General features: G+C 51.7%; 2 protein-coding genes across 2 annotated transcripts in view; one reads left to right on the top strand and one right to left on the bottom strand.

The window, feature by feature from the left end:
* Positions 1-703: 703 nt before the first annotated feature.
* Positions 704-2,856, top strand: FZD9 (frizzled class receptor 9). Its single transcript, XM_054287123.1, has one exon. The coding sequence runs from the start codon at positions 755-757 to the stop codon at positions 2,507-2,509; it is 1,755 nt and encodes a 584-aa protein (XP_054143098.1). The 5' UTR covers positions 704-754; the 3' UTR covers positions 2,510-2,856.
* Positions 2,857-6,471: 3,615 nt separating this feature from the next.
* Positions 6,472-21,970, bottom strand: part of BAZ1B (bromodomain adjacent to zinc finger domain 1B) — a 41,408-nt gene continuing 25,909 nt past the window's right edge. Inside the window, exons 13-19 of the mRNA XM_054287516.1 lie at positions 21,407-21,592; positions 17,161-17,308; positions 15,514-15,661; positions 13,196-13,314; positions 10,856-11,004; positions 9,099-9,202; positions 6,472-8,561 (exon numbers count right to left, since the gene is read on the bottom strand). Of these exons, the coding sequence (XP_054143491.1) occupies positions 8,195-8,561; positions 9,099-9,202; positions 10,856-11,004; positions 13,196-13,314; positions 15,514-15,661; positions 17,161-17,308; positions 21,407-21,592 (1,221 nt within the window). The 3' untranslated portion in view covers positions 6,472-8,194. The remainder of the gene's footprint in view (positions 8,562-9,098; positions 9,203-10,855; positions 11,005-13,195; positions 13,315-15,513; positions 15,662-17,160; positions 17,309-21,406; positions 21,593-21,970) is intronic.

Below are 21,970 nucleotides of genomic sequence, written 5' to 3'. Positions count from 1 at the left end.
CGTGTGTACACATGGACATGCACACGGTATGGGCACGTTTGTTAATGCATGTGTGCGTGTGCACATTAGTGTGTAGCTATGTCTGTGTGTGTTAGTGCATGTTAACGTGTGCATGTGTGTGTGTTTTAATATGTGATAATGTGTGTGGGCTTGTGCACGTTAGGGTGTGCACATGCGTGTGGAAGATGTGTGGAAGGGTGTGCATGTCTGTGAGCGTGCACGTTACCTGTGTGTGTGCAGAGGAACACGTGCCCATTAGTGCGTGCGAGAGCGCGCACGTGTGTATCTGTGTATCTACAGCTGTGTAAATGTTCTGTTTGTGCACACGTGTTTGCGTGTGCGTGTCCCTCAGTGCGCTGACTGCGTCTCCCCCTCCCGCGCGTCCCCAGCGCCGGGGAGCTCCCGGGCTGCGCGCGGACCTCGCTGCCAGTTCCCGCCCCGCCCCCCGCCCCGCCCCGCCCCGCCCCGCCCGGCCCCGCCCCGTCCGGCCCCCTCCCGGACACGCCCGGCGGGGCGGGGCGGGGCGGGAGCGCTCGGCGGTGCTGCCGGTGTCGGCGGGCGCGGGGCGGCGCGGGGCGCTCGGCGGGGCCGCCGCCGCATGGCGCGGGCCGGGGCCGGGGCCGGGGCCGGGGCCGGGGGCTGCCCCGGCGCGGCGCCTCCAGCACCGCAGCGATCGGCCCCGTGGCGGCGGGGGCAGCGTGGCCGGGCGATGGCGGAGCTGTAGCAGCCGCGGGGCCGGTGCGGGCGGCGGGCGATGGCGGCGGCACGACTGCGGGTGGCCCTCTGGGTGCTGTGGCATTTTGGAGTGGGCGGTCGCGGGTTGGAGCTGGCGGGACTGGAGGGCCCGCGGGGGCGCGCGGCGCGGTGCCAGCCTGTGGACATCCCGATGTGCCGGGGGATCGGGTACAACCTGACCCGCATGCCCAACCTGCTGGGGCACGAGAGCCAGCGGGAGGCCGCCCTGAAGCTGCACGAGTTCGCCCCGCTGGTGGAGTACGGCTGCCACGTTCACCTGCGCTTCTTCCTCTGCTCCCTCTACGCACCCATGTGCACCGATCAGGTGAGCGCCAGCATCCCTGCCTGCCGCCCCATGTGTGAGCAGGCCCGCCACAAGTGTGTCCCCATCATGGAACAGTTCAATTTCGGCTGGCCTGAGTCACTTGACTGTGGCAGGTTGCCCACCAAGAATGACCCCAATGCCCTCTGCATGGAGGCCCCTGAAAATGCCTCAGCCGCTGAGCCGCACAAGGGACAGGGGATGCTGCCTGTGGCCCCCCGGCCCTGGCCACCTGGTACCGCTGCCGAGGGACGGGGACCCAATGGGCTGGGAGCTTGCGACAATCCTGAGAAGTTCCAGTACGTGGAGAAGAGCCTCTCGTGCGCACCCAGGTGCTCCCCCGGGGTGGACGTGTTCTGGTCCCGGGAGGACAAGGACTTCGCCTTCATTTGGATGGCTGTCTGGTCCACCCTCTGCTTTGTCTCCACTGCCTTCACCGTCCTTACTTTTCTGCTTGACCCCCACCGCTTCCAGTATCCTGAGAGGCCCATCATTTTCCTCTCCATGTGCTACAACGTCTACTCTGTGGCCTTCATCATCCGCTCTGTGGCTGGGGCTGAGAACATTGCCTGTGACCGGGAGAACGGTGAGCTCTACATCATACAGGAGGGGCTGGAGAGCACAGGCTGCACCATTGTCTTCCTCATCCTCTACTATTTCGGCATGGCTAGCTCTCTCTGGTGGGTTGTGCTCACTCTCACCTGGTTCCTGGCTGCTGGGAAGAAGTGGGGACATGAGGCCATCGAGGCCCACAGCAGCTACTTCCACATGGCCGCCTGGGGCATCCCAGCCATGAAGACCATTGTCATCCTCACCATGCGGAAGGTGGCAGGGGATGAGCTCACGGGGCTGTGCTATGTGGGGAGCATGGACGTCAGTGCCCTGACTGGCTTTGTCCTCATCCCCCTCTCCTGCTACCTGGTCATTGGCACCTCCTTCATCCTCACTGGCTTCGTTGCCCTATTCCACATCCGGAAGATCATGAAGACGGGTGGCACCAACACAGAGAAGCTGGAGAAGCTGATGGTGAAGATTGGGGTCTTCTCCATCCTCTACACTGTTCCGGCCACCTGTGTTATTGTCTGCTACTTCTACGAGCGGCTGAATGTGGATTACTGGATGCTGCGGGCACTGGAGCATGGCTGCCTACGCCTGCCTGGCCGCCGTGCCACCGACTGCTCCCTTGAGGCCTCGGTGCCCACTGTGGCTGTCTTCATGCTAAAGATTTTCATGTCACTGGTGGTGGGCATCACCAGCGGGGTGTGGGTGTGGAGCTCTAAAACGCTGCAGACCTGGCAGAGCCTGTGCAACAGGCGGCTGGGCATGAGGACGCGGAGCAAGCCCTGCAGTGGGGTCAGCTGTGGTGGGGGACACTGCCACTACAAAGCCCCTACAGTCATGCTGCACATGACCAAGACGGACCCGTACCTGGACAACCCGACTCACGTCTAGAGACGGGGGCTGCCCCCACACTGGAAGAAGTGGCCTCATGGGTAAGGGGCAAGGGCAAGGGCTGTGTGCAGCAGGAGGGACACTCCCAGGTTTAGGGGGGCAAGGTTGCAGGATCCCCCAGCACCACTCACTGACAAGTAGCCGCTTTTTCCTAGAGGATGTTTTGTTGTTGCTGTTGCCAAATCCAGTGACTCCTTATAACGCTTTCTTTGGGGGATGGTGGGGAAGGGACAGGGAGAGGAATAATCCATCCATGTTTATTTAATTCTGTAATTTATTTTAAATTTTTTTTTGATCATTAGCTGCAAGGAATGGAAAAAACAATAAACCCTGGATGTGTTATTTGATCCAAGCTTGGTGCTGTTTGCAGGGATTCCAGGGGATCAAGAGCTCCCCCATGGGACCCTACCCCAGTTTGGGGTCTTTCATGTTGGGCCAGGCCATGCCAGGCCATGCCACCACAGGGGTGCCTCTGTTGCTGGCAAGAGTGTGGTACCAGCAGGTACCACCATCCAGTTCCCCTCCGTGGCTTCCCTGGGGCCGGTTCTGCCCCCTGGCAAGGAGGAGAAGGAAGAGGAGGAGGGTTTTCCTATGCTATGACACGAATCATCTTTTCCACTCCATGCTCTGAAGGTGATTAGTGTCAGTGCCATTGGCTGCCGGAGCCTCGGTGCCAGGCTGAGGAGCTTTGAGGGGGCAGGCCGGGAGCCAGGGAGATGGGCTGGGGACACAGGAACTTGGGGCAGAGAGGGCTCAGCTTTGATGTCTCCCCACAGAAGCCTGAGGTGCGGGTAATGGAAACTTCTGGGCAGCTTTATTTATCTCCCGCTCTGGTTACAATCCCAGCTCGCCTTCCCCATTGTCCGCAGGGAAATTCAAGCTTCAGCTGGTGCTGGTGAAGCTGGCAGGAGGAGCCAGGGCTGTTGGGCACAGGGTGGGCAGGAGTGTGCCTCTGCAGGGGCTCAGAGCGAGGGAAGTGCCTACCCCCCTGAGACATTCTGAGGGGCTGGCAGGGGTCAGCTCGTCTCTCTAGGGGTTTGATGGGGCTGTTTTGCCTGGCTGTCCCCAGGCATGTGCCAGGGGTTCCCAGTGCTAGGGAAGAGAAGTGGGCAGGGGGCTGTGGCAGGGGCATAGGCAGCACAGCGCCTGTGGCAAGAAGGATCTGTAGGGGCAACACAGCTCTAGTGATGCTTAGATTTGTCCATCATCTAATTAATTAGCCAGCCTGCAGGCTGGGCAGATCTGGACTCCAGCGAGGGTCAACTCTTGTCCAGGGAGCAACAATCCAGCAATGGACCCTCTCTCCAGCACTCAACCTGGCATCCACTGCTCACCCCAACAGCCCTTGGTCCCCATTTGTTGAAGCCTTCCCAGTTCAGACTGTCAAACTGTGGCTGGAGGACTGGGGCAAGTCCTACACACTACGGCTGGTGTGGGGGGCAAGGGCTGGTGTTGGGATCCCTCGCTCACCATTGAGTTGTGCCAGGGCTTTGTGCTCCTGTGATGCTGGGATTGGTGAAGCGCCTTTAATCTGTTCCCTGCCACCCCTGGGATGCCAGGAAGGCAGGAGAAGTTGGGCCACGGAGCTGAGAAAAGCTTTTTCCTCCCCCAGGAGCTGGTGTGGTGGACAAGGTGTGAAGGAGCCCCCAGTGCCCATGTGGTGTCGCTGGGGGAACACTGAGGGTCTCTCAACAGATTTGGGTACCCCTGGCTGTGATGGTGGGCATCCAGCCCCTTCCCCAGGCTGGTGGTGATGATGGTGCTAGGGCAAGGACCCTACCTGGCCCCAGCACTGGTGGGCTGCAGCCTCTGGAGCTCCCTTGGTTGCCACAGGAAAGTTTGTTTTGGGCAAAGGGACATGACCTGGGGCAGGAGAGTCAATATTGGCTGTGGGACAGGCTCCAAAGTCCAGCTGGGGAGCTGGGCATGGCTCTAGGCAGGGGCTGCCTGGGAAGGGGACACAGAGCCATGTGTTCTCCTTGTGTTCTGCCCTGGGTGCTAAAGCCCAGGGCCAGTTGGGTTCACCTTGTGCGCCAGGCACGCAGCCCAGTGCTGGTGCCCGGCCGGCGGCACCCCTGGGGACAGGCTGCCCTTGAGCACCCGGCGCTTGCCAAGGAGCGGCTGCCTCTGGAGTGCTCACTCAGATAAGCCGTCCCAATGGGTTCTTGCTATCGGGCCCCAGAGGGGCCGCCGGCACCCACCACTACCCACTATCAGCCCCAGCAGCCCAGCTGGCTCCACTGGAGGTTGCCAGTCTCAAGAGCTGAGCATGGCCAGGACACAGCTCCACAGAGCCTGTTGCAAAGCGGAGCTGTCACACAGAAGGACTGGCCTAGGGACACTGCTGGCTCCTAGTCACAGCTTCTTTCAACCCTGTGCTCTGGGGCTCAGGCTCTCTCTGTACACCCCCACCCAAACTCATCCCTGCATCCCATCTCCATCCTCCTCAGAGCAGCCCCAAGGACACCAAACATCTGCTCCAATAAACCCCCAACAAACAACAAGTAGGGGTCAGCAGTGCCTAGGCCCCACAGGGCAGTGCCTGGCCTAGGATGGCTGTGGAGGGCGAGGCAGGAATGCCAGCTGGGTGAGAACAGGGCCAGGACATCCTGATGTCCCTGAGGTCTTGGTCCAGCTCAGCATGGAGAAGTGGAGTCTTATCACTCCTGGCATAGCTGAGCTATGGAGTTTATCCACCCTCACATGGATGGACACTCCCTCCAAGTTTGAGTAGCAAAAGAAAAGCCACTGTTCTCTGGGAATTTGCTAAAACCCCCATTACCCAGAATATTAATTAACGATTGAGAATTAAGCCATGAGAAAACCCATGGGGCCAAAGTTGGGTCTCATTTTCCCAAGGCCACATTGGAACTCCAGCAATCATAGGAGCCCCCGGGGGTTTGTTGCAGGCAGCAGGTGCAGCAGGGCTGATGATGGTGATAGCAGGGCTCCGGCTGCCTGCCAAGCCCCCACATTGCCCTGCCAGGTGTGAGGACAGCTATTTATAGCCCTGCACAGGACACTGATGCCATGGAGGGGCTGCTATAAAAAACAAGCCTCCAGAAAGGTCTTAGAGCAGATGCTGCTGCAAGATCTCTATACTGAGGCCTGGAAATATCCCAGCTGGAGTCACTCAGATTCACCCAGGTCCTGTTGCATGGCCAGCAAGCCAAACCATCCCCTGTGGAGAGAGGAGCGTTTTCCAGGGAAAACAGCATCAGCCCATTGCTGAGAGCCTTCAAGCCCTCAAATCCATCAGGATTTCCCTGGCCAGCAGTATGGGGCCTGGCTGGAACACTCCCAGCACAGATCTGGAGTGAGGAGCAGGATGAAGACACCCAGGAACCCTCGCTGTCCCAGCAGAAATAAGCAAAGCTTCAGCCAAACCCTTTGTCACAGCTGTGGTCATGAGCATTGGCATGCCACTGCTCTAGCTGCCCTTGGAGCGAGCTCCAAGTGTCCCTGCTGGGCTGCTGGAAATCAGAATGGGGGCCTGGGACATAGCAGCAATAATTCTTACTGCAAGCATGGCTCAGGTTGCGTAACACACTCCAACACAAGGGAAGAGGCTTTGGGGGTAGCCAGGCCACGCTAGCGCAAAAGAGCAGAGACATCTCAGCTCCCCATCACCTGGAGGAAGTCCCTCCAGGGGTGCCCAGTGCCACCCCGAATGGAACAGGAGGACAAGTGTCACACTGGCACCCTGCAGGGGACAAGGAACAAGGACTGCTCCCCACTCCAGGGGCAGGCAGAACACAGCTCCGTTCCTTGTCCTCGGGGAGGGTGACAATACACCAGCGCCATCCCGGAAGCTGATCTGATCCTGACTCACCATTCCTTTATGCCATAGCTCCATTTGTGCTCCAGAGATGTCTGGTGGTAGCTCTAGGAAGGCAGAGGAGAGCCATATCAGACAATCCCACATCAACACAGGGACCAACAAAGAACTCACACAAGCCATGTTTACAAACACAAGTACATAATGTTTATTCTTAAGTTTCCAATTTATTACAAGTACAGCCCTTTGCAGAAACCCCCTCCCCCCAAATGACACTGATTTTTAAGAAAACGTGCAGTTCCAAAGGTTCTACCATGTAGGACCTGCAGGAAATGATCTCTAGGAAACAAGACAAAACAGCCTCTGAAGGGATGGGCGAGGTACAAATGTCAGTGCTATTCTGTGGGGCAGGGAAGTGAGGCTGAGGAGAGGGAAGGACCTGGAAACTTGCCTCATCTGCAGTCATTGACAGTCCAGAACTTAAAACAAGCACCTGTTAAAAAAAACCCCAAACCTAAAACATTTGCAAAACTAGGCTGAAATTTGTAACTGATTATTCTTTTCTTCTCAAATCCCAGGAGCTACAACAGCTGCTTCTGATTTTCTGTTGCAAAACCAGCACCAAACAGCCCCATGGCCCATTTATTCCACATCAAACCATTCTGGGATAAGAAGTTCAAGCCCTGATTGTATGATCCAAACCTGTCATGATGGAGGGGAAGAGAGAATGAGAAAACAAACCCTTTTCTTAAGGAAAAGTCAGCATCTGGGGCAGCAGGAGCTGGTGCTGGGCCATGGCACAGGAACAAAGGTGTTACTATGAAATGTTGTGAGTGTGGCTGAGAGAGACTAGGATCTCCCTCTCCTCCCCCAAAGTCCCCTGATGTAACTCCTGCTACTGGTAGGAAAATGAGTTTTAAAGAAGGGGGAAATATAAAGCAAACACGATTTTATATAAACTGTACATGTGCCAAAGCAAGACAAGGGTATCTTACAGGTGTTCTTTGTACAAGATCACAGCTAGAAACAAAGCCACTTTCAACTAAAAAATTAATTTAAAAAGTTACACAGCACATTTCTGCTTCTCCCCTGGCCTTGGAGCTCTCCTTGGGCTGTGTAGACACCCACACTCTCCAGTTTGCTGCTGGCACTCCACAGGGCTGCATGACGGCATGCATGTCCAGGGGAGCAGGGAGCCTCCTCTTGGCATGTACAGGTGGGGAGCTGAGCTTAGAGCTCTCCTTGGACTGAGACCTTCAAGGATTGCTCCCCAAGGAGAGGGGAAAGCAGGAGCACCTTGGAGCAGTGGTGTTGGGATGCTGGTGAAAGCCAGACCGCGGTACACCTAAGTGCTTGCTTGCGCCACACAGCCTGGAACCGAGGCTCAGAATTAACACCATATAAATATATACATGCAAGCCTGAGTAGCCCATTGGCCTGATGGCTCCCAGTCGTTCTGTGGAGCAACACTATCCCCCCCCTGCACCAGTTGGAGGCTGGTGTGCTCACATGACTGGCAGCAGACTGCCCCACCGTGCTCTGGCTGCTTGCAAAGGCAAGGAAGCAATTCATTCCGGGAAACTGACAGTGCCTGAACTGGAGCATGCTGGTGTTCTTCTGCCCAGCCAAACTTGGCCCGGCCCTCCCCTTGCCCTCCTACCTTCCCCTCTGGCAGGACAGACTCATGAAGAGCTTTGTAGATTTTGAGGAAGCATTAAGTCATTGCCACTCAATGGATGACTTGAGGAAATTGCAGAAAAATTAAAACTAGGATGGGCCCAAGGGAAGGCTGGATTAATAGAGAAGTGCCTGCTGCTCCTCAACTCCCTCCAGACAACCCATCTGACTGCCTGGCAGCACCAGAAGGCCTGCTCCAGTTCTGGCTCTTCCCCTAGCCTCCCCATCCCTCACTTCTTCCTTTTCCGCCCCCGGGAATGTTCAAGGGGCTCTGACTCACTGTCCCCTTCCTGCTCCTCCAGTCCCTGGCACCTAGCAGAGAGCTTCTTGCGTTTTCTGCGTGCATACGTGTGGCCTGGCAGGTGTTTGTGCACCATGTCAATCAAACACTGCTCTGTCTTCTCCAGGCAGGACAGTACGTGACTCCCATTCTGGTTGTAGCGCTCAGCATTGGAGAACACCTGCTTCATGTCAGAGAGGAACTCCTGCACAGAGCGGTAACTGCCACAAGAGCACTTGCTCTGCATAGTCTGGAAGTCCATGGGGTTGCTGATGACCTCAAAGTAGTCTTCAGCTTCCTCCGTGGTCACTGGCTCCCTGCCAAAAGAAGGGCCACAGCAATAGAAAGGGAATGCCAAACCCTGGCACCACTGCAGAGAAGTGGGTCCTGCCACCTCTTTGCCCCTGTGGCACCCCTGACCTGCAGTCCCACGGTGTTGCAACAAGCCCAAGCAATACCACTACAGTGTTACAGATACATCAGCCCTATGGCACGAGAATGGGAAGCACAGGAGCCCAGGGAGCTGGTTCAGGCATGGGGAGAAGGTCCATGAGGGAAGCTTCCCTCAGTCACAGCACCTCAGTGTTCCAAAAATCCTGGGGGCAGTAGAGAACACCTACCTCCTGCATTAGCCCCTTGCCTGCCACCTCAGAAGGGCACCATGTCTTCAGTCCAGCAGAAGACTGAGAACATGGTGGTTTCTTCTGGAGCAGCTTCTTCCCAGATATGTCTTGCTTTTGGAGCCCTAAGTTTCTCAAGTGGATCTGGCAGGACTGCACCACAGCCAGCCCGCATCTCCACACAGCCTGTGGCCAGTCCTGCCCACAGAGGAGGAAGATGTCACTTGCTCTCACCTGAAGGGCCAGCTGAAACGGTATTTGATCAGCTTGCTGAGGATTTCCTCACACTTCTGCAGCTCAAGGTTCTGGCGACGCGCTGTCCTCTTTGTCTGAAGGACCTGCCCACACAAAGGGTGTTGGTAAAAGGAGGAACTGCTACAGGCTTCGGAGTTCAGCTAACAGCCCTGAGGCCGAAGGAACTAGTTCTTAGCACAGCCAGGACACTTCTTCCCTCTGAACATGGCGAGGGGCTGGCACTGGCTCCCCAGAGAAGCTGCGGCTGCCCCATCCCTGCAAGTGTTCAATGACAGGTTGGACAGGGCTTGGAGCAACCTGGTCTAGTGGAAGATGTCCCAGTGCATGGCAGAGGGGTTGGAATGCGATGCATTTAGGACCCCTTCCAAGCCAGGCCATTCTGTGATTATGACATGTGGCAGCCGCTTGGGTTCAGGACAGCAGCTTCATTCAGGAGCTTGGTGGGAACAGCTCACAAACTGCCCAGCTCTCCTCTGGTAGCAGGTGGCTTTTTCAAAATAAGTTCAAAGACAATATGGCCATAACAAGCAGCCAAAAAATAAATGCCAGCAAATGAAGAATGTGAATTCCCTCTCCCTGCCTTCTCTTGAGCTTGCGGCAGGAAGAACCCGAGGCAGATGGAGAAGCACTTGTGCTGCTGTTCTGTCCTGGCAGAGCTGACTGTGCCATTTCAAATCCCAGGAGCAGCTGGTGCCCTGAGCACTGTCATCCCTGTGCAGGCTCAGCACAAGGTCACTCATGTGCCCAGGGACCCAGAACAGGTCACACCCAGCATGGGGACATCCCCATAGCTTCCAGAGCTCAGCTTGTGGTATATCACTGCTGAGGAAAACACTGAATGACAGGAAGGCTCCACAGCACAGGGTACTCACTATGCTGACCCAGCTGCGGTCTCTTCCCAGGACAAGTGATAAATCATGACAAAGTCCTCTTCTCTGAGCCAGTGTGCTGTTCCAGTAAGATTTTCCCCACTGGAATATCCCTCTGTGCTGGCTGTGGCTGTCTATGCTGGGCTTGCTTGCCCTCCAGTGTATAACACAGACCACAAGCACAGTCCCCCAGACCTAGCATAAGCAGCAGTGAGCCCACAGTCGATGAGCAAGGAGAGTGACAGGACTCACCAGCACCACTAGTGCTGGTCACGGGACAGATGGCAGATCTGCAGGGCGTTGTGACGTGGCTGTGGGGCTGGAGTATCCTCACGTATCCCCTATGGCGTGTAGCTCCCCAGAGACAGTCACTGCAGCTCCCCCTACCCAGCACGCACAGACTGCTCTGTGCAGGAGCCTATGGTTTTATTCTTTAAATATCAAATGAAACCTAAACCAGCCAAATTATGTCCTGGAAGTTGGGGAGTGATCACACAGACAACAACTGTCATAGAATGGCCAAGGCTAGGGAGCAAGGGTATAGCATTGCTGGCATTCTCTGGCCATCCAGGACCCCCTCAGTTCCCCCACCTCTCTGCAGAGACATAAGGATACTATTTAAAAACCTTTAACAAGCTGCAGGCTGCCTGCTGCTCCAGGGGACAATGTGTGAAAGCGGCTGGGGAGGGATGCCTGACATATCTGTGCTCTGTCTGCAGCAGGCCCTTAAGGATATGTTTCCTTTGTTAACCCAGCCCAACCCGGGCTTCAGGGTATTTTTCTGCGAAGGGATGGGAGGAAGCCTGCCACCTGTTTGGTTTATAACTCACAATGTGAGTGGTCTCCAGGGAGAAATTTGGCTCTTACCAGCTCATCGATGTCTGCACCGTTGACAGGTGCCATGCGCTGCCGGGGTCCCCGCACAGAGTGCAATGTCTGCTTCTTCCTCTGGTGCCTTCCCTGCCTCGAGGAGTACATGGAGCCCTGCTTGCTCTGGGCTGCCTTCCTGGGCCTCACTGAAACAGATAAGCCATGTGCTTAGAGGCCGGGGTGCATCTGGGAGCAGACACCACCCTTTGCTTCCCACACTAGGCTGAGCTTCACTCAGGCTGGTGACCCCAGGGACCACCCAGCCTCATCTCAGCTACACTCTCACACCTTCTAGGGAGGGCATCTGTGGGTCATCACCACCTGCCTGAAGAGGCCATGGCTGGCAACAGCCTGCTGCTAAAAAGGTACTCACACAGAGCAGATCCTCAAGCTCCAAGGGAAACCTGGGAGCTCCTGGATCATCCACTGCAGGTCACAGCAAACCTCTCTGCCTGCAGCACCAAGAGACCCCAACACATCAAGGCTTGAGGGAAAGACAGGAAAGCAATGCAAGGACAGACAGCTGTCTCAAAACAGCAACATATCCTCTGAAAGCACTGGGAGCAGAAATCAGGAGTTTCCTCAGTTTCCTACTGCCCCTTTGCTCCTCACAGTTTTGGGGATGGGTGCTTTTCCAAGTGGCCCACATAGTGGGATAAGCCCCCTGAGAGGGGAACTGTGTGCAGAGGAAGTGTCAAATTACTGCAGCTGGAAGCTGCTCCATGTGCTGCAAGTGGGAAACAATGGGATTTTATTCCCCAAGACTTGGGGGTTGCCACATTACCTCCTAGAGAAATGCACTTGCCTGTGTGAGTCCGCCTCTCAGAGCTCCCCACTGGTGGCAATGTAAGCATGTTGATGTATTCCCTTGTCTTATATTTCTCCCATGACCCTCTGTATGAGGAGAATGTGTTTGCCTTCCCAAGTCCAAGCCCTTCCACCTGATCCCAAGTCCTTGAGCTGTATCCAGCACACTGGATATACCTCAGTTGCAGCCTCTGATCCAGCCCTGTCCCATAAATCATTGTGCTGGGCATGTGGCGAGGCTGCAGGGCATCCACCTGCTGTCACTCTGCTTGTGTGTCAAGCGTGCAGCACGTGCTAAATGTCTGACAATCCAACATTCTAGGTTAGATCCCTCAGGATAAACGCCATAAGGATCAATGTGATTTTTCTATTCAAACAAAAGTTTTCCATGGTGACCTTTCCATGTTAATGCTCTCTAAAGCCAGGGGTTGCATTTAGCACTTTATTTTTAGTGACCGTAACCCTCTTTTGCCATTGTTTGGAAAGCTTGGCTCAGCTCCTGCCTTGGCCATGCAACACAGGCTAAACACACTCCAAGTGTGGACATGGATACACCGCAGGACAACAAGCAGTGCACACAGCCGTGGTATCAGTGAGCCTCCCTGAAACCAGAATAAAGTAAGGGAATCAAGACTCAGGCCTGGATGGAAACCCTCAAAAGAACATGGGATAATCCTCCGAGCCCCAGCCTCTGGATTCCATCTGCCCTGTTTACGACAACCTGTATTTAATGTTATGTCAGTCAAGGACAGTTTGACAGAAAGCAAATGCTGGCAGTGTGTCATTCCCAGACTGAACTTTTCAGTGCAGCAAGTTGCCCAACTGAGACTGAATCAAACTCCCCTAAAACCAAAGTGGATACACATACTAAATACGTTTAGGTGAAGAAGCAGACATTGAAGAATCTAGAAAACGGTCTTTTATTCCTCCCAGCTGCCCCAGGAGCATCCCAACTGGTCTCTGTAGGCAATCAAAGGGTGCTAGTGGTCCAGGCCACACTACACCAGGAGCACTGTGCCTTCTAACTGGAATCAAGAGAGGAAGTGCTAGTCCTCCTATTTCAAAATGCCTCCTTGCCAAATCACTAGAAGTCCTGCACTCAAGGGGTTATGAACTGGTGGGAACAAGAAAAGAAAGGAGAGGGGGCTCTGGTGAGAGCTCCCATAAGCAATTAAACAGCTTCCAGTGTACAACAAATCCAGTAGGTGCAGAGACTGACAATCCCACTGCTCTGCAGGCCCTGCTGACCCCCCCAGCCCACTGCAGTCTCTAATGACCCCTCTCAGCCCTCAGAACAGCAGTGTCCCCAGGGAGTGACTGGGCAGTGAGCAGTTTCAATCTTTGCTAGTGCTGACCCCATCACAAATGGCCAAGGGTTTACTCCAGCACAGCCACAGCCTTTCCCTGTGACATCTCCCAGGCCTATACCTGGTCTGCATGAGGAAAAATCACAAAGACGATCAGTATTTCAGATACTGAAGGCAGGAGGGTTACTATTTCTGTTACTTCCCTACATGGTCAAAGCCTTACATTTTAGTCCAGCAACTTCATAGTCTTCTTCCTCTTCTTCTTCCTCCTCAGCATCTGGTTCATCAGAAGCTTCCTCACCTTCTTCACCTTCATCTTCAGCAGAATCCTCTGCATAGTTCCTAGAACAAGGCAGGTGTATGTGTTTGTGGTACAAGAGCCTGAGCATCAGAGCATCAGTGGCCCCAGGGGCCTGGTACTGTTTGGACTGTACAACAAATACCAGGCTGAGCCGAAAGCAGCTTGCTGTATTCTAGAATATCAAGTTATAGCTATAGCTCAAAAGGCACTTCCTCAACTAAAAATCTGAAAGGACTGAAAATTCCCAAGAGCTGAATCATGGTATTTTTTGGTATTCTAGGCACCATGACCACGGGGCACGGGATTATAAGACTCTGATTGCTGTGTAATTACTCCTCCCTGAGAGGACGATTTGCTATTTGCCCAGGTCTGCAGACCAGGCCTAAAGAATTTCAAGAGGGGCTCTTTTTCCTGCTGGAATATTTTCCATATACTTAAGGAAATAGATTGGTTTCCTTACACTATGGGAAACAAACTGGTGAACTGAATGTCAGGCTCCTCAAGTGCTAAAAAGTCAGAAGCCATGCAGACTCCCTGCCCACCACATTCTGGCTTCTCATCTGTGTCTGTTCAACCATTCATAGAATCATAGAATGGTTTGGGTTAGAAGGGCCCTTAAAGCTCAACTTGCTTCAGTCCTCCTGCCACAGGCAGGGGACACTTCAGCACTTCAGACACTTGGAGCAGGTTACTTAAAGCTCCATCACTTCCAGAGATGGGGCAGTCACAGCTTCTTTGGGCAATCTGTGCCAGGGCTTCATCACCCTCAAAGGGAAGAAGATCTTCCCAATCAATATCCAATTTAACCCTGCCTTCTGTCAAGGGACAATGTCAAGGAAGCCATTCCCCCCTGTAAACAGTCTCTCTCCATCTTTTTTGCATGCTCCCTTCAGGTATTAAAAGACTGCAATTAGGTCACCCCAAAGCCTTTGCTTTTCTAGGCTGAACAATCCAAACTTTCTCAGCCTTCCCTAATTGCACAGATGCTCTATCCCTCATATCAACTAGGTAGCCTCCTCAGGACTTGCTCCAACAGGCTGAAGTCCTTCCTGCGCTGGGGATCCCAGAACTAGAGGGAGCACTGCTCGTGGGGTCTGATTTGGACCATTAAAAACCAAAATACCCAAACAAAAGGGAACACAGGCAAAGCTACTGTAGGAGTCTAAATCCCCTGGAGAAAGAGGATCTTGAGCAATAAAAGGAATAAAACTTCCAAAGCACAGAGGGCGAAGAATCTGCCAAGCTGACATTCTTTTCCTATCTCAGCTAAGAAGACAAGAGCAGAAAGCAGAAAACAGGTGTTCTCCACCTGATGGGTCTGGGTCAGGAGCTGAGCAGCTTGCAGGTGACTCAGCCACATAAAAGTAACTATGAACTCAGGCTACAAGAGTTGCTTTTAAGCCCTGTCATTTCTGTACAAGCCTGATGAACTCTTAAAATGCTGTCCAGAGAGTAAGTAATACTTTTAAGGCCATATACCACCACCTGCACAGTACCGGCTGGCACACCTCTATTGTGCTGCTCCTCTGTCAGGGAGGATCTGCTCTCTGCTTCTGCATCAGGTGCCACTTGACAGCCTCACCTCACTGATATACAGAGAGATGTAGCACAGCTACCACCAGCAAATGACTCTCACTGTAAAATGCTTAACTTCCAGCTTGCAACTCAAAAAACCAATCTAACCCTGTGCTGTCAGGAGGCAGCAACTCATATTTGCCACGCCTCCTCAAATCACATTCCCTTTGTCACATTATAAGATGGTCCTGTTTTGCTGAGGTTATCAGGTACAGAAAACCATTAGCATGGCACTTTGACTTGTCGTAGCAGAGTAGGGATTGAGCTGCAGCCTGGAGTAATGTCTGCTCTAGCTTAAAAGAACACTGCAGTAACCCAGCCCAGGGACCCACAGAATTGCAGCCACCAGCTACATGAAGAAATAACCCAACCACATGCTCAAAGGAAACAACAACTCTTAGTGTAACTAATTCTGATGGGTGTTTTGCCTATGTTTTCATTTCCAAACCCAAATTATTTATTAAAACTCATGAACTTGTAATGCATCAGTACAACACGTGTGCTAAACTTACATCCTGAAACTGCTTTTCTTCTGTTTTAGTGCTGCTTTAACTGGGTGATTTCAAACTTTCTAAAGTGGCTTTGCTCCAGGCTGGTTTGGGTCTTGTGAAAAGAGGCTCAGGACGGTGCTTTTGACAAGGCTATGGGCAGGAAGGGTCACTCACCTGCTTCGTGAGCTGCGCCGGGCTGTCAAAGGCTGGCACGCTGGGCACTGCCATTCCCCATCTGGGATCTCATAGAGTGCCGGCCGCAGGCAGAATAGGTGGAAGGCCTTGTTACACTCATCACACAGGATCAGCTTGTCATCTTCACCTAGCAAAGTGCAGCTCACTTGTAACAAGGCCACAGCCTCAGTCAACCTGAGAGCTAGAAGCTGCTGCAGTGCTGGAAGGCAGGATTAAGCAAGAGAAAGATGCAGAGTCCCCTCTGAGGGCAGGGACCCTTTCTCTCATGACCTTCCTTGGGGATCCTTCTTTCTGTCCCACCACTGTATTTATGAACAGCAGCAGTTAAAAACAAACAAAACCAATGCAAAGTCCCTCGCCCTGCAAAGATTTCACTCAAGGCAAAGACAGAAATCTGCCAAAGAGGTTCCACTCAGACAAACATGGGGAAAATGTGCGGCAATCAGGGCTCCAGAGCTGTAAGCTAAAAATGGAGCTATTCTTGTTCTATGTTCAGTCTGGTTAACCTACATGGTATCTTCTTTCCACTCAGGGTGACAAGGCTACACTGAAAATCAGTATGCAGCAGTAGTCTCTTTGTGCCTCCCACTGATGAAGGGAAACAGGGAAATAATCCTGAGCCAGCTTTCCTTTACAGAAGTGGAAAAAGTGTAGAGGGGTTGCCAGCTTGTCTTCCTCTAACATCTCAGTTCTTAGCTTCTGTGAAACTATTGTGTTAGTCTCAAGTGAGCCCCTCCTTACTTTTGCCTAGAAACTCCTCTCAACAGAAGGTAGGGTAGTTTTGGCACTGGTTTGGCAAACCCCTGAGGCTCTGCAGTGAAGGCAGATTTTGCACCAGTTCAGCCCTTACTTCTCTAAAGGGATGGATGGCTAGCCTTGTGGTAAACAAAAGGTGCCCAGCAGTCCCCTGAGCTCTGCCTGCCCTCATTTTCCGCTACAGTTTCAGCAAATATAAAAGTGATGAGGCAGAATGTACCACCAAGCTCTTTCCTCCAGGCTGCCATCCAACAGGAGAGGTTATGGCAGAACAAATACCAGCAATCAATCTCTGCTGACACCCCTTCTACCTCACCCTCCACCTGGAAGACTCTAAAGTCCTTCATTCTATAGTGCACACAGAGAAAGTATCCCCTCATCACCTGTTTGGTGACCTCCCCAGCTCATTGAGTAGAGTTCTGCTCCCACTCTGGCATCAGAGCAGCAATATCCCACCTCGCTTTCCCCATAATAACCTTCCCAACCCCTCCCCTTGCTCGCTCCTTCTCTAAAAGACAGGATTAACTGACAAGGCTCAGAGATCCAAAGATCATTCAAAAAATGAAACTAGGAAATGGACAGTTGCACAAATATTCCCAGAAGGATTGTAGATGACTTTTGTCCAAGTACCCTAAATATCCAGGGGATAGCAGCTCTGCAATACTGGGTACATAAGAATGGTTTACTAGAGTCAGGGTCAAATGTTTTTGAGAGATCAATGCTGGTGACTGTAAATCCTGACATTCAGAACTTAAAATACAGCCATAGTCAGAGTGACAGACTACAAGGGACACATCACCTAAGCACAGCAGAGAGGTGACAGCATCCAATTGCTGCACAAGCAGGAATTCTGTGGGCAGGAATGCGTACCTTTCTTGCGACACACTTTGCATCTGGCATTCTCTGCTGACATATCCCACTTGATACAGGCATCCAGCATCCCCAGCAGTACATGCATACGGGAGAAGGTCTGGGCCTCACGGATTGCTGTCTTCCATTTCTCCATGGCTGAAGCAACCTGAAGACAGACCTAACATCTTACAACAATGCACAGACACAGATCCCTTCAGTCTAAAGATGTTTTTCTATCCCTTAGCTGGGAACCTTCATAACCAAAGCTCAACTCTGATATTTCTTTCTTTCTGTGTTATCTCAGCAGTTCTGGTAGTGGTTTATCCATATCCAGTCATCCAGGATCAGACAGTTTGTTCCTAACAGTCAACTGCTTTGCATTTCACAGTCAGGTTGAATCAATCTATGTGAACTCCACTAAATTCTTGCTCTGAAGGTCTAACCCAAATAATCAGCAGGCTAAGAAAATAAAAGGCAGAAATCTAGCACTGTAAAATGTGGGAGGAAAACTGTGGAACAGCTGGTAATCACAGTGGAAGGAGGGCTGAAGTGACCTGTGCTGCCCTCCAGTGGGTACCACAGAGGCACCTGGACCGCAGCAACACCCGTGCAGTCCCTGAGCTGCTCAGGTGGCAGAGGGAACCCAGTGCCACCAGCTACAATCACACTGCACAGGCATTTGGACAGCCAAATATGAAACCAGCTGCTTCCCTGAGACACTGTGGCCTCAGTTCATCTGAAATCCCAGAAACTGGTGATGAGGATGACAGCATCAAAACCGAGCCTCGCACCATGGCAGCTGCCAGGGTCAGCACAGAGCAAGGCCAATGGGAAACCACACACCCAGCTCAGGAGGTTTGGAAATACCATTTTGATAAATCCGAAATGCAGCAGGACAGAAGTTATCCAGAGACATGTCCCTCTCCAATGGCAATCTTGTGCTCTACAACAGTAAGGTGATGGCCCAGACATGACAGGGACATAACAGGCATTTAGTTTCTGTTCTTCTACCCCAGGAGAATGAAAGAACAAACAGTGAAGTGTCAGATGGGAAAATCTAAACTCTGCAGCTGACAGCAATTTGGGAGCCAAACAAAACCTTGGAGTTTTGCAGAGTTGCACATTCTCCTCTGACTGTATTTGAGGAAGCACAGCATATATTAGATGCTTGGAAAAACACACAAACTGCTCTGAAATGCCAACATCCCTACTGCTGTTGCTGGTGTGCATTCTGGAGCATCACTGGAGACAAATGTAAAGCTGCCGAGCCCACTGTGGAAGCTACACAGCTCTACGCTCTTTCTTTGCAGAACATTGTTGAGGTGCTTTGCATACGGTGTAATTGATTTTCCAAGGAACTGTTCCATGGGTTTTGCTGTTAACATGCTGGGTCAAGAGAAATCTGCAAAAGCTGTTGGCAAGCTTTGCTGAGATGTTCCTCCCCAGGTCTGTGGAATTTAACAAATTTCTAGCCTTGCCTCCCAAGCATCAGGAGACTGGCATTTGAGCAGCACCAGTACCAAGGGAGTTCCAGCTGCCAGCAAGGCAAAATGGGAGACTGGAGGAAGTTACTTAAATCCCCTCCTTACTGGATAGCAGCAACTGAGCAGGGGAAAAAAAAAACAAAAAGCAACTCCCAGAATAAAAGTACAAGTCCTCAGTCACATGTCAACCTCAGAGTGACAGAAAACACCTTCTTTGGTAAAGGCAGACAAGCCTCTGGATACAAAGGCTCTCACCTGGCACCCTGAGTTGAAACCCCTTGGAACAGCTGAAACTGGAATTGCTTGGTTGTGAAGCTGTTCTTTGAGGAATTGTCTGCAGGTGCAGACTGACTCTCCCCTTGCACAGACTACTGAACACGGGTCACAGGGGTGGTAACCCACCCATATTCTTCACTCTGCTCAGGCTGTAGTGATGCAATGTCATGCTGCAAAGAAGTCCTGTTCTGGGACAGTCCAGCATGCTACTGCCACTAAAAATGGGAATATTTTCATCAACAGAGACACCAGCCTGATTTTTAGGAGCAGCCACAAAAGCCAGGTCTCACTGCAATCCTTTGCCACTCAGCAGTGTGAGCTTCAGCAATGCAGCTGAGCCAGGAGGAACCCTTAATACAGACAATTATGTCAGCAAACAGGTGCCTGTTAAGCCATAACTTGTTTCTCACAGGGAAAATGAGACATACCCATACCACAAAGTTGTAATTCTTCCTCTAAAGTCTGGAAGCACATTGAGTGTGTTTCCCAGTGTGGCTATGCTGTATTTTACCTCCTGTGTGCTCTCAGTGCAGTTCTGGCTCAAAAGGCTTCATAATTCCTAGCCTATGCAGAAGATTTTTCTTCAGAACAGTCGGCCTGGCAGTCAGGGACTTTCCTCAGATAACTGTATCTAAGAAGAAGGCTGCTCTTTCAAGGTCATCTGTAAAGGCTTTCTGCTTTGGCAAAAAGAAAGCTTATTCCAGACAAACTGAGGTTAAAAAGAATTGCCAAATCAAAGCAACAAACACCCCCAAAAATGTTGAACATTGCTTATACCACCACAAAGGTCTAGAAAAGCCTGAACGAGACAGTAAGCACTACACTGCATTAAAAAATGCTCCAGAGATTGGCATGACACTAAAGCCAGTGCTTGCGAGGGGGGAGATCTGCACAATCACATACTGGGACTGTGTTGTAGTAAATCTGATGCTACCCTGAGTATGCCCTACAGGTACAGCCCTCAGGGTTACAGCCCTAAGGCAAACTGGAGTAAGGCACAATATGGTGCTGCTGTAGAAACAGGAAATGTGCTGATCCAAGTCCTTTCTGCCTCAGACCTCACCGATTTTACAGCATTCCATTTTGCTGTGAGCTTTCAGGAGACAGCATCCTCCCATTACTCTTCCACTCAGGATGGAAGATTTAAAATTAGCAAAGTTAAATACTTCAGGACAACCGAGGATTGTGAAAATTTCTAGCACCTATCCAAATTATCCTGCTAACACAGCAATAGCACAGCTTAGCAAAGACCGGATGTTCCAACAAGCATTCAGCATATAGTGACAGGAGCTTTAAAAAAAGCCCCACAGATCCACAGCAAAAAACCTACCTCTAGCCTCAGTCACAGATTCCCAAAAAGGTTTGTGTTGGAAGGGACTTGAAAGCTCGTCTCGTTTCAACCTCCCCTGCCATAGGCAAAGATACCTACTACTAGATTAGGCTGCTTCAAGCCCCATCCAACCTGGCCTGGAACACTTCCAAGGATGGGGCAGCCACAGCTTCTCTGGGCAACCTGTACCAGGGCCTCACCACTCTTACAGGAAATAATTTCTTCCCAATATTTACTCTCACCCCACTCTCTATCAGTGTGAAGTCATTTCCCCTTGTCCTGTCACTATACGCTCTTGTATAGTGAAGTCATTTCCTCTTGTCCTGTCACTATACGCTCTCCACCTTTCTTGCCTGCTCCCTGCAGGTAAACACAGGTGAAGAAATATAATTTGGTTTTTAAGTTGGGACTTTCAAGTACTTCTGCTGGTCCAATTCTGATATTGTTGCCTCTGCTGAAGTCAGTGATCAGCCAGGCCAGAGCTGAGGACAGTGGGGAATGTCTTGTCACGGGGCATTAACGTCCTGTTCAACTAAGTATACAGAAACCACCCCTGAACTCTAGTACCTCTCACACTGGTGCAGCATAAGTGCCTGCAGTACCCTTCCCAACCCTCTGCAGCTCCTCTCTATCCCTTTTATTAGGAGGGATACATATTTAGACCCACAATACTGCTTTTCTCCTGGAGGCTTGCTTGCCCAGACATCTCCTCAAGTGCTCCCACACATCCAACAACTTTTTTATCTCCCTTTGCCTAATGTGGTATTTACCTGAATCTCATCCCCTTGAAGTCACCAGAACCCAAACATGTCTCTCCTTCTCTTTGTGGACCAAAGCACCATCAGTCCTCTCTGGCAGATACAACTCCTATTAAGTTCTCTGAAAATGTTCTATAATATACTTTTATTTAAGCAGAATTGTATGGAAGGAACTTGACCCATTTCCTATTCACAGAGAGAAAAAAAGGCATCTCCTCACTATTATTTTTACTTTCCCCATACATTTACTCCTCAAAATAAACAGGCAACACCTGGTCCCATAAACACCAAATACACTCAACTTCAAATCTGAAATGGGAGGAAGTTGCTCAAGATTTAGTACCTCATGAAATGGACTGCTACTGCTCAAAGAGTTCTACTGCAAGACCGAAATAGAGCCCTGAGGTGAACAATACCTTGGCTTCTTCTGCCATTTTCTTGTCTTCATCTATCTCGTCCGCCCTGGCAATGTAATCCTCTCCTTGGTGTTTCCTTCTCTTCTGCTTAGGGGCCATGAAACCTTGCAGAAACTTCTTAACAACACCAGCCTGGAGCGCAATCACGCACTCTCCAAAATCCTTTAGGCTCTCCAGCGAGTACACCTGTTGGAAGAGCACAGGACCCCATAACAGCTGGATATTACTCTCTCTGCTGCTCAAAGTGCATCTGCAAATGGATGCCCGTGGTACCTAATGCAGTGTGGTTACCTCCCACACCTGGTGGTTATGGAACCAGCATATTGCTGCTGTCTCAACAAGACATGCTGGCTTTGATACAGAAGATAAAAATCAGCTATGGAGCTCTGCTCCATAAAGAAGCCTGTCGTGAGAATATGGAAACAGGACAATTGAACAGGACACTCAGCTCCAACATTATGACCTGCCTACACCTCAAGCCATCAGCTATGTAATCTTGAAATAATTGTTTAAAGGACAAATGAGAAAACTGATTTCCTGCTCCTCTTGTCTGAGGAGAACAAA

Source organism: Melozone crissalis, unplaced genomic scaffold, assembly GCF_028551555.1.
Source record: "Melozone crissalis strain CALT ecotype California unplaced genomic scaffold, PUWL_Pcris_2 ptg000057l_1, whole genome shotgun sequence".
Lineage (NCBI taxonomy): Eukaryota > Metazoa > Chordata > Aves > Passeriformes > Passerellidae > Melozone > Melozone crissalis.
This window is presented reverse-complemented; position numbering and strand designations above follow the sequence as displayed.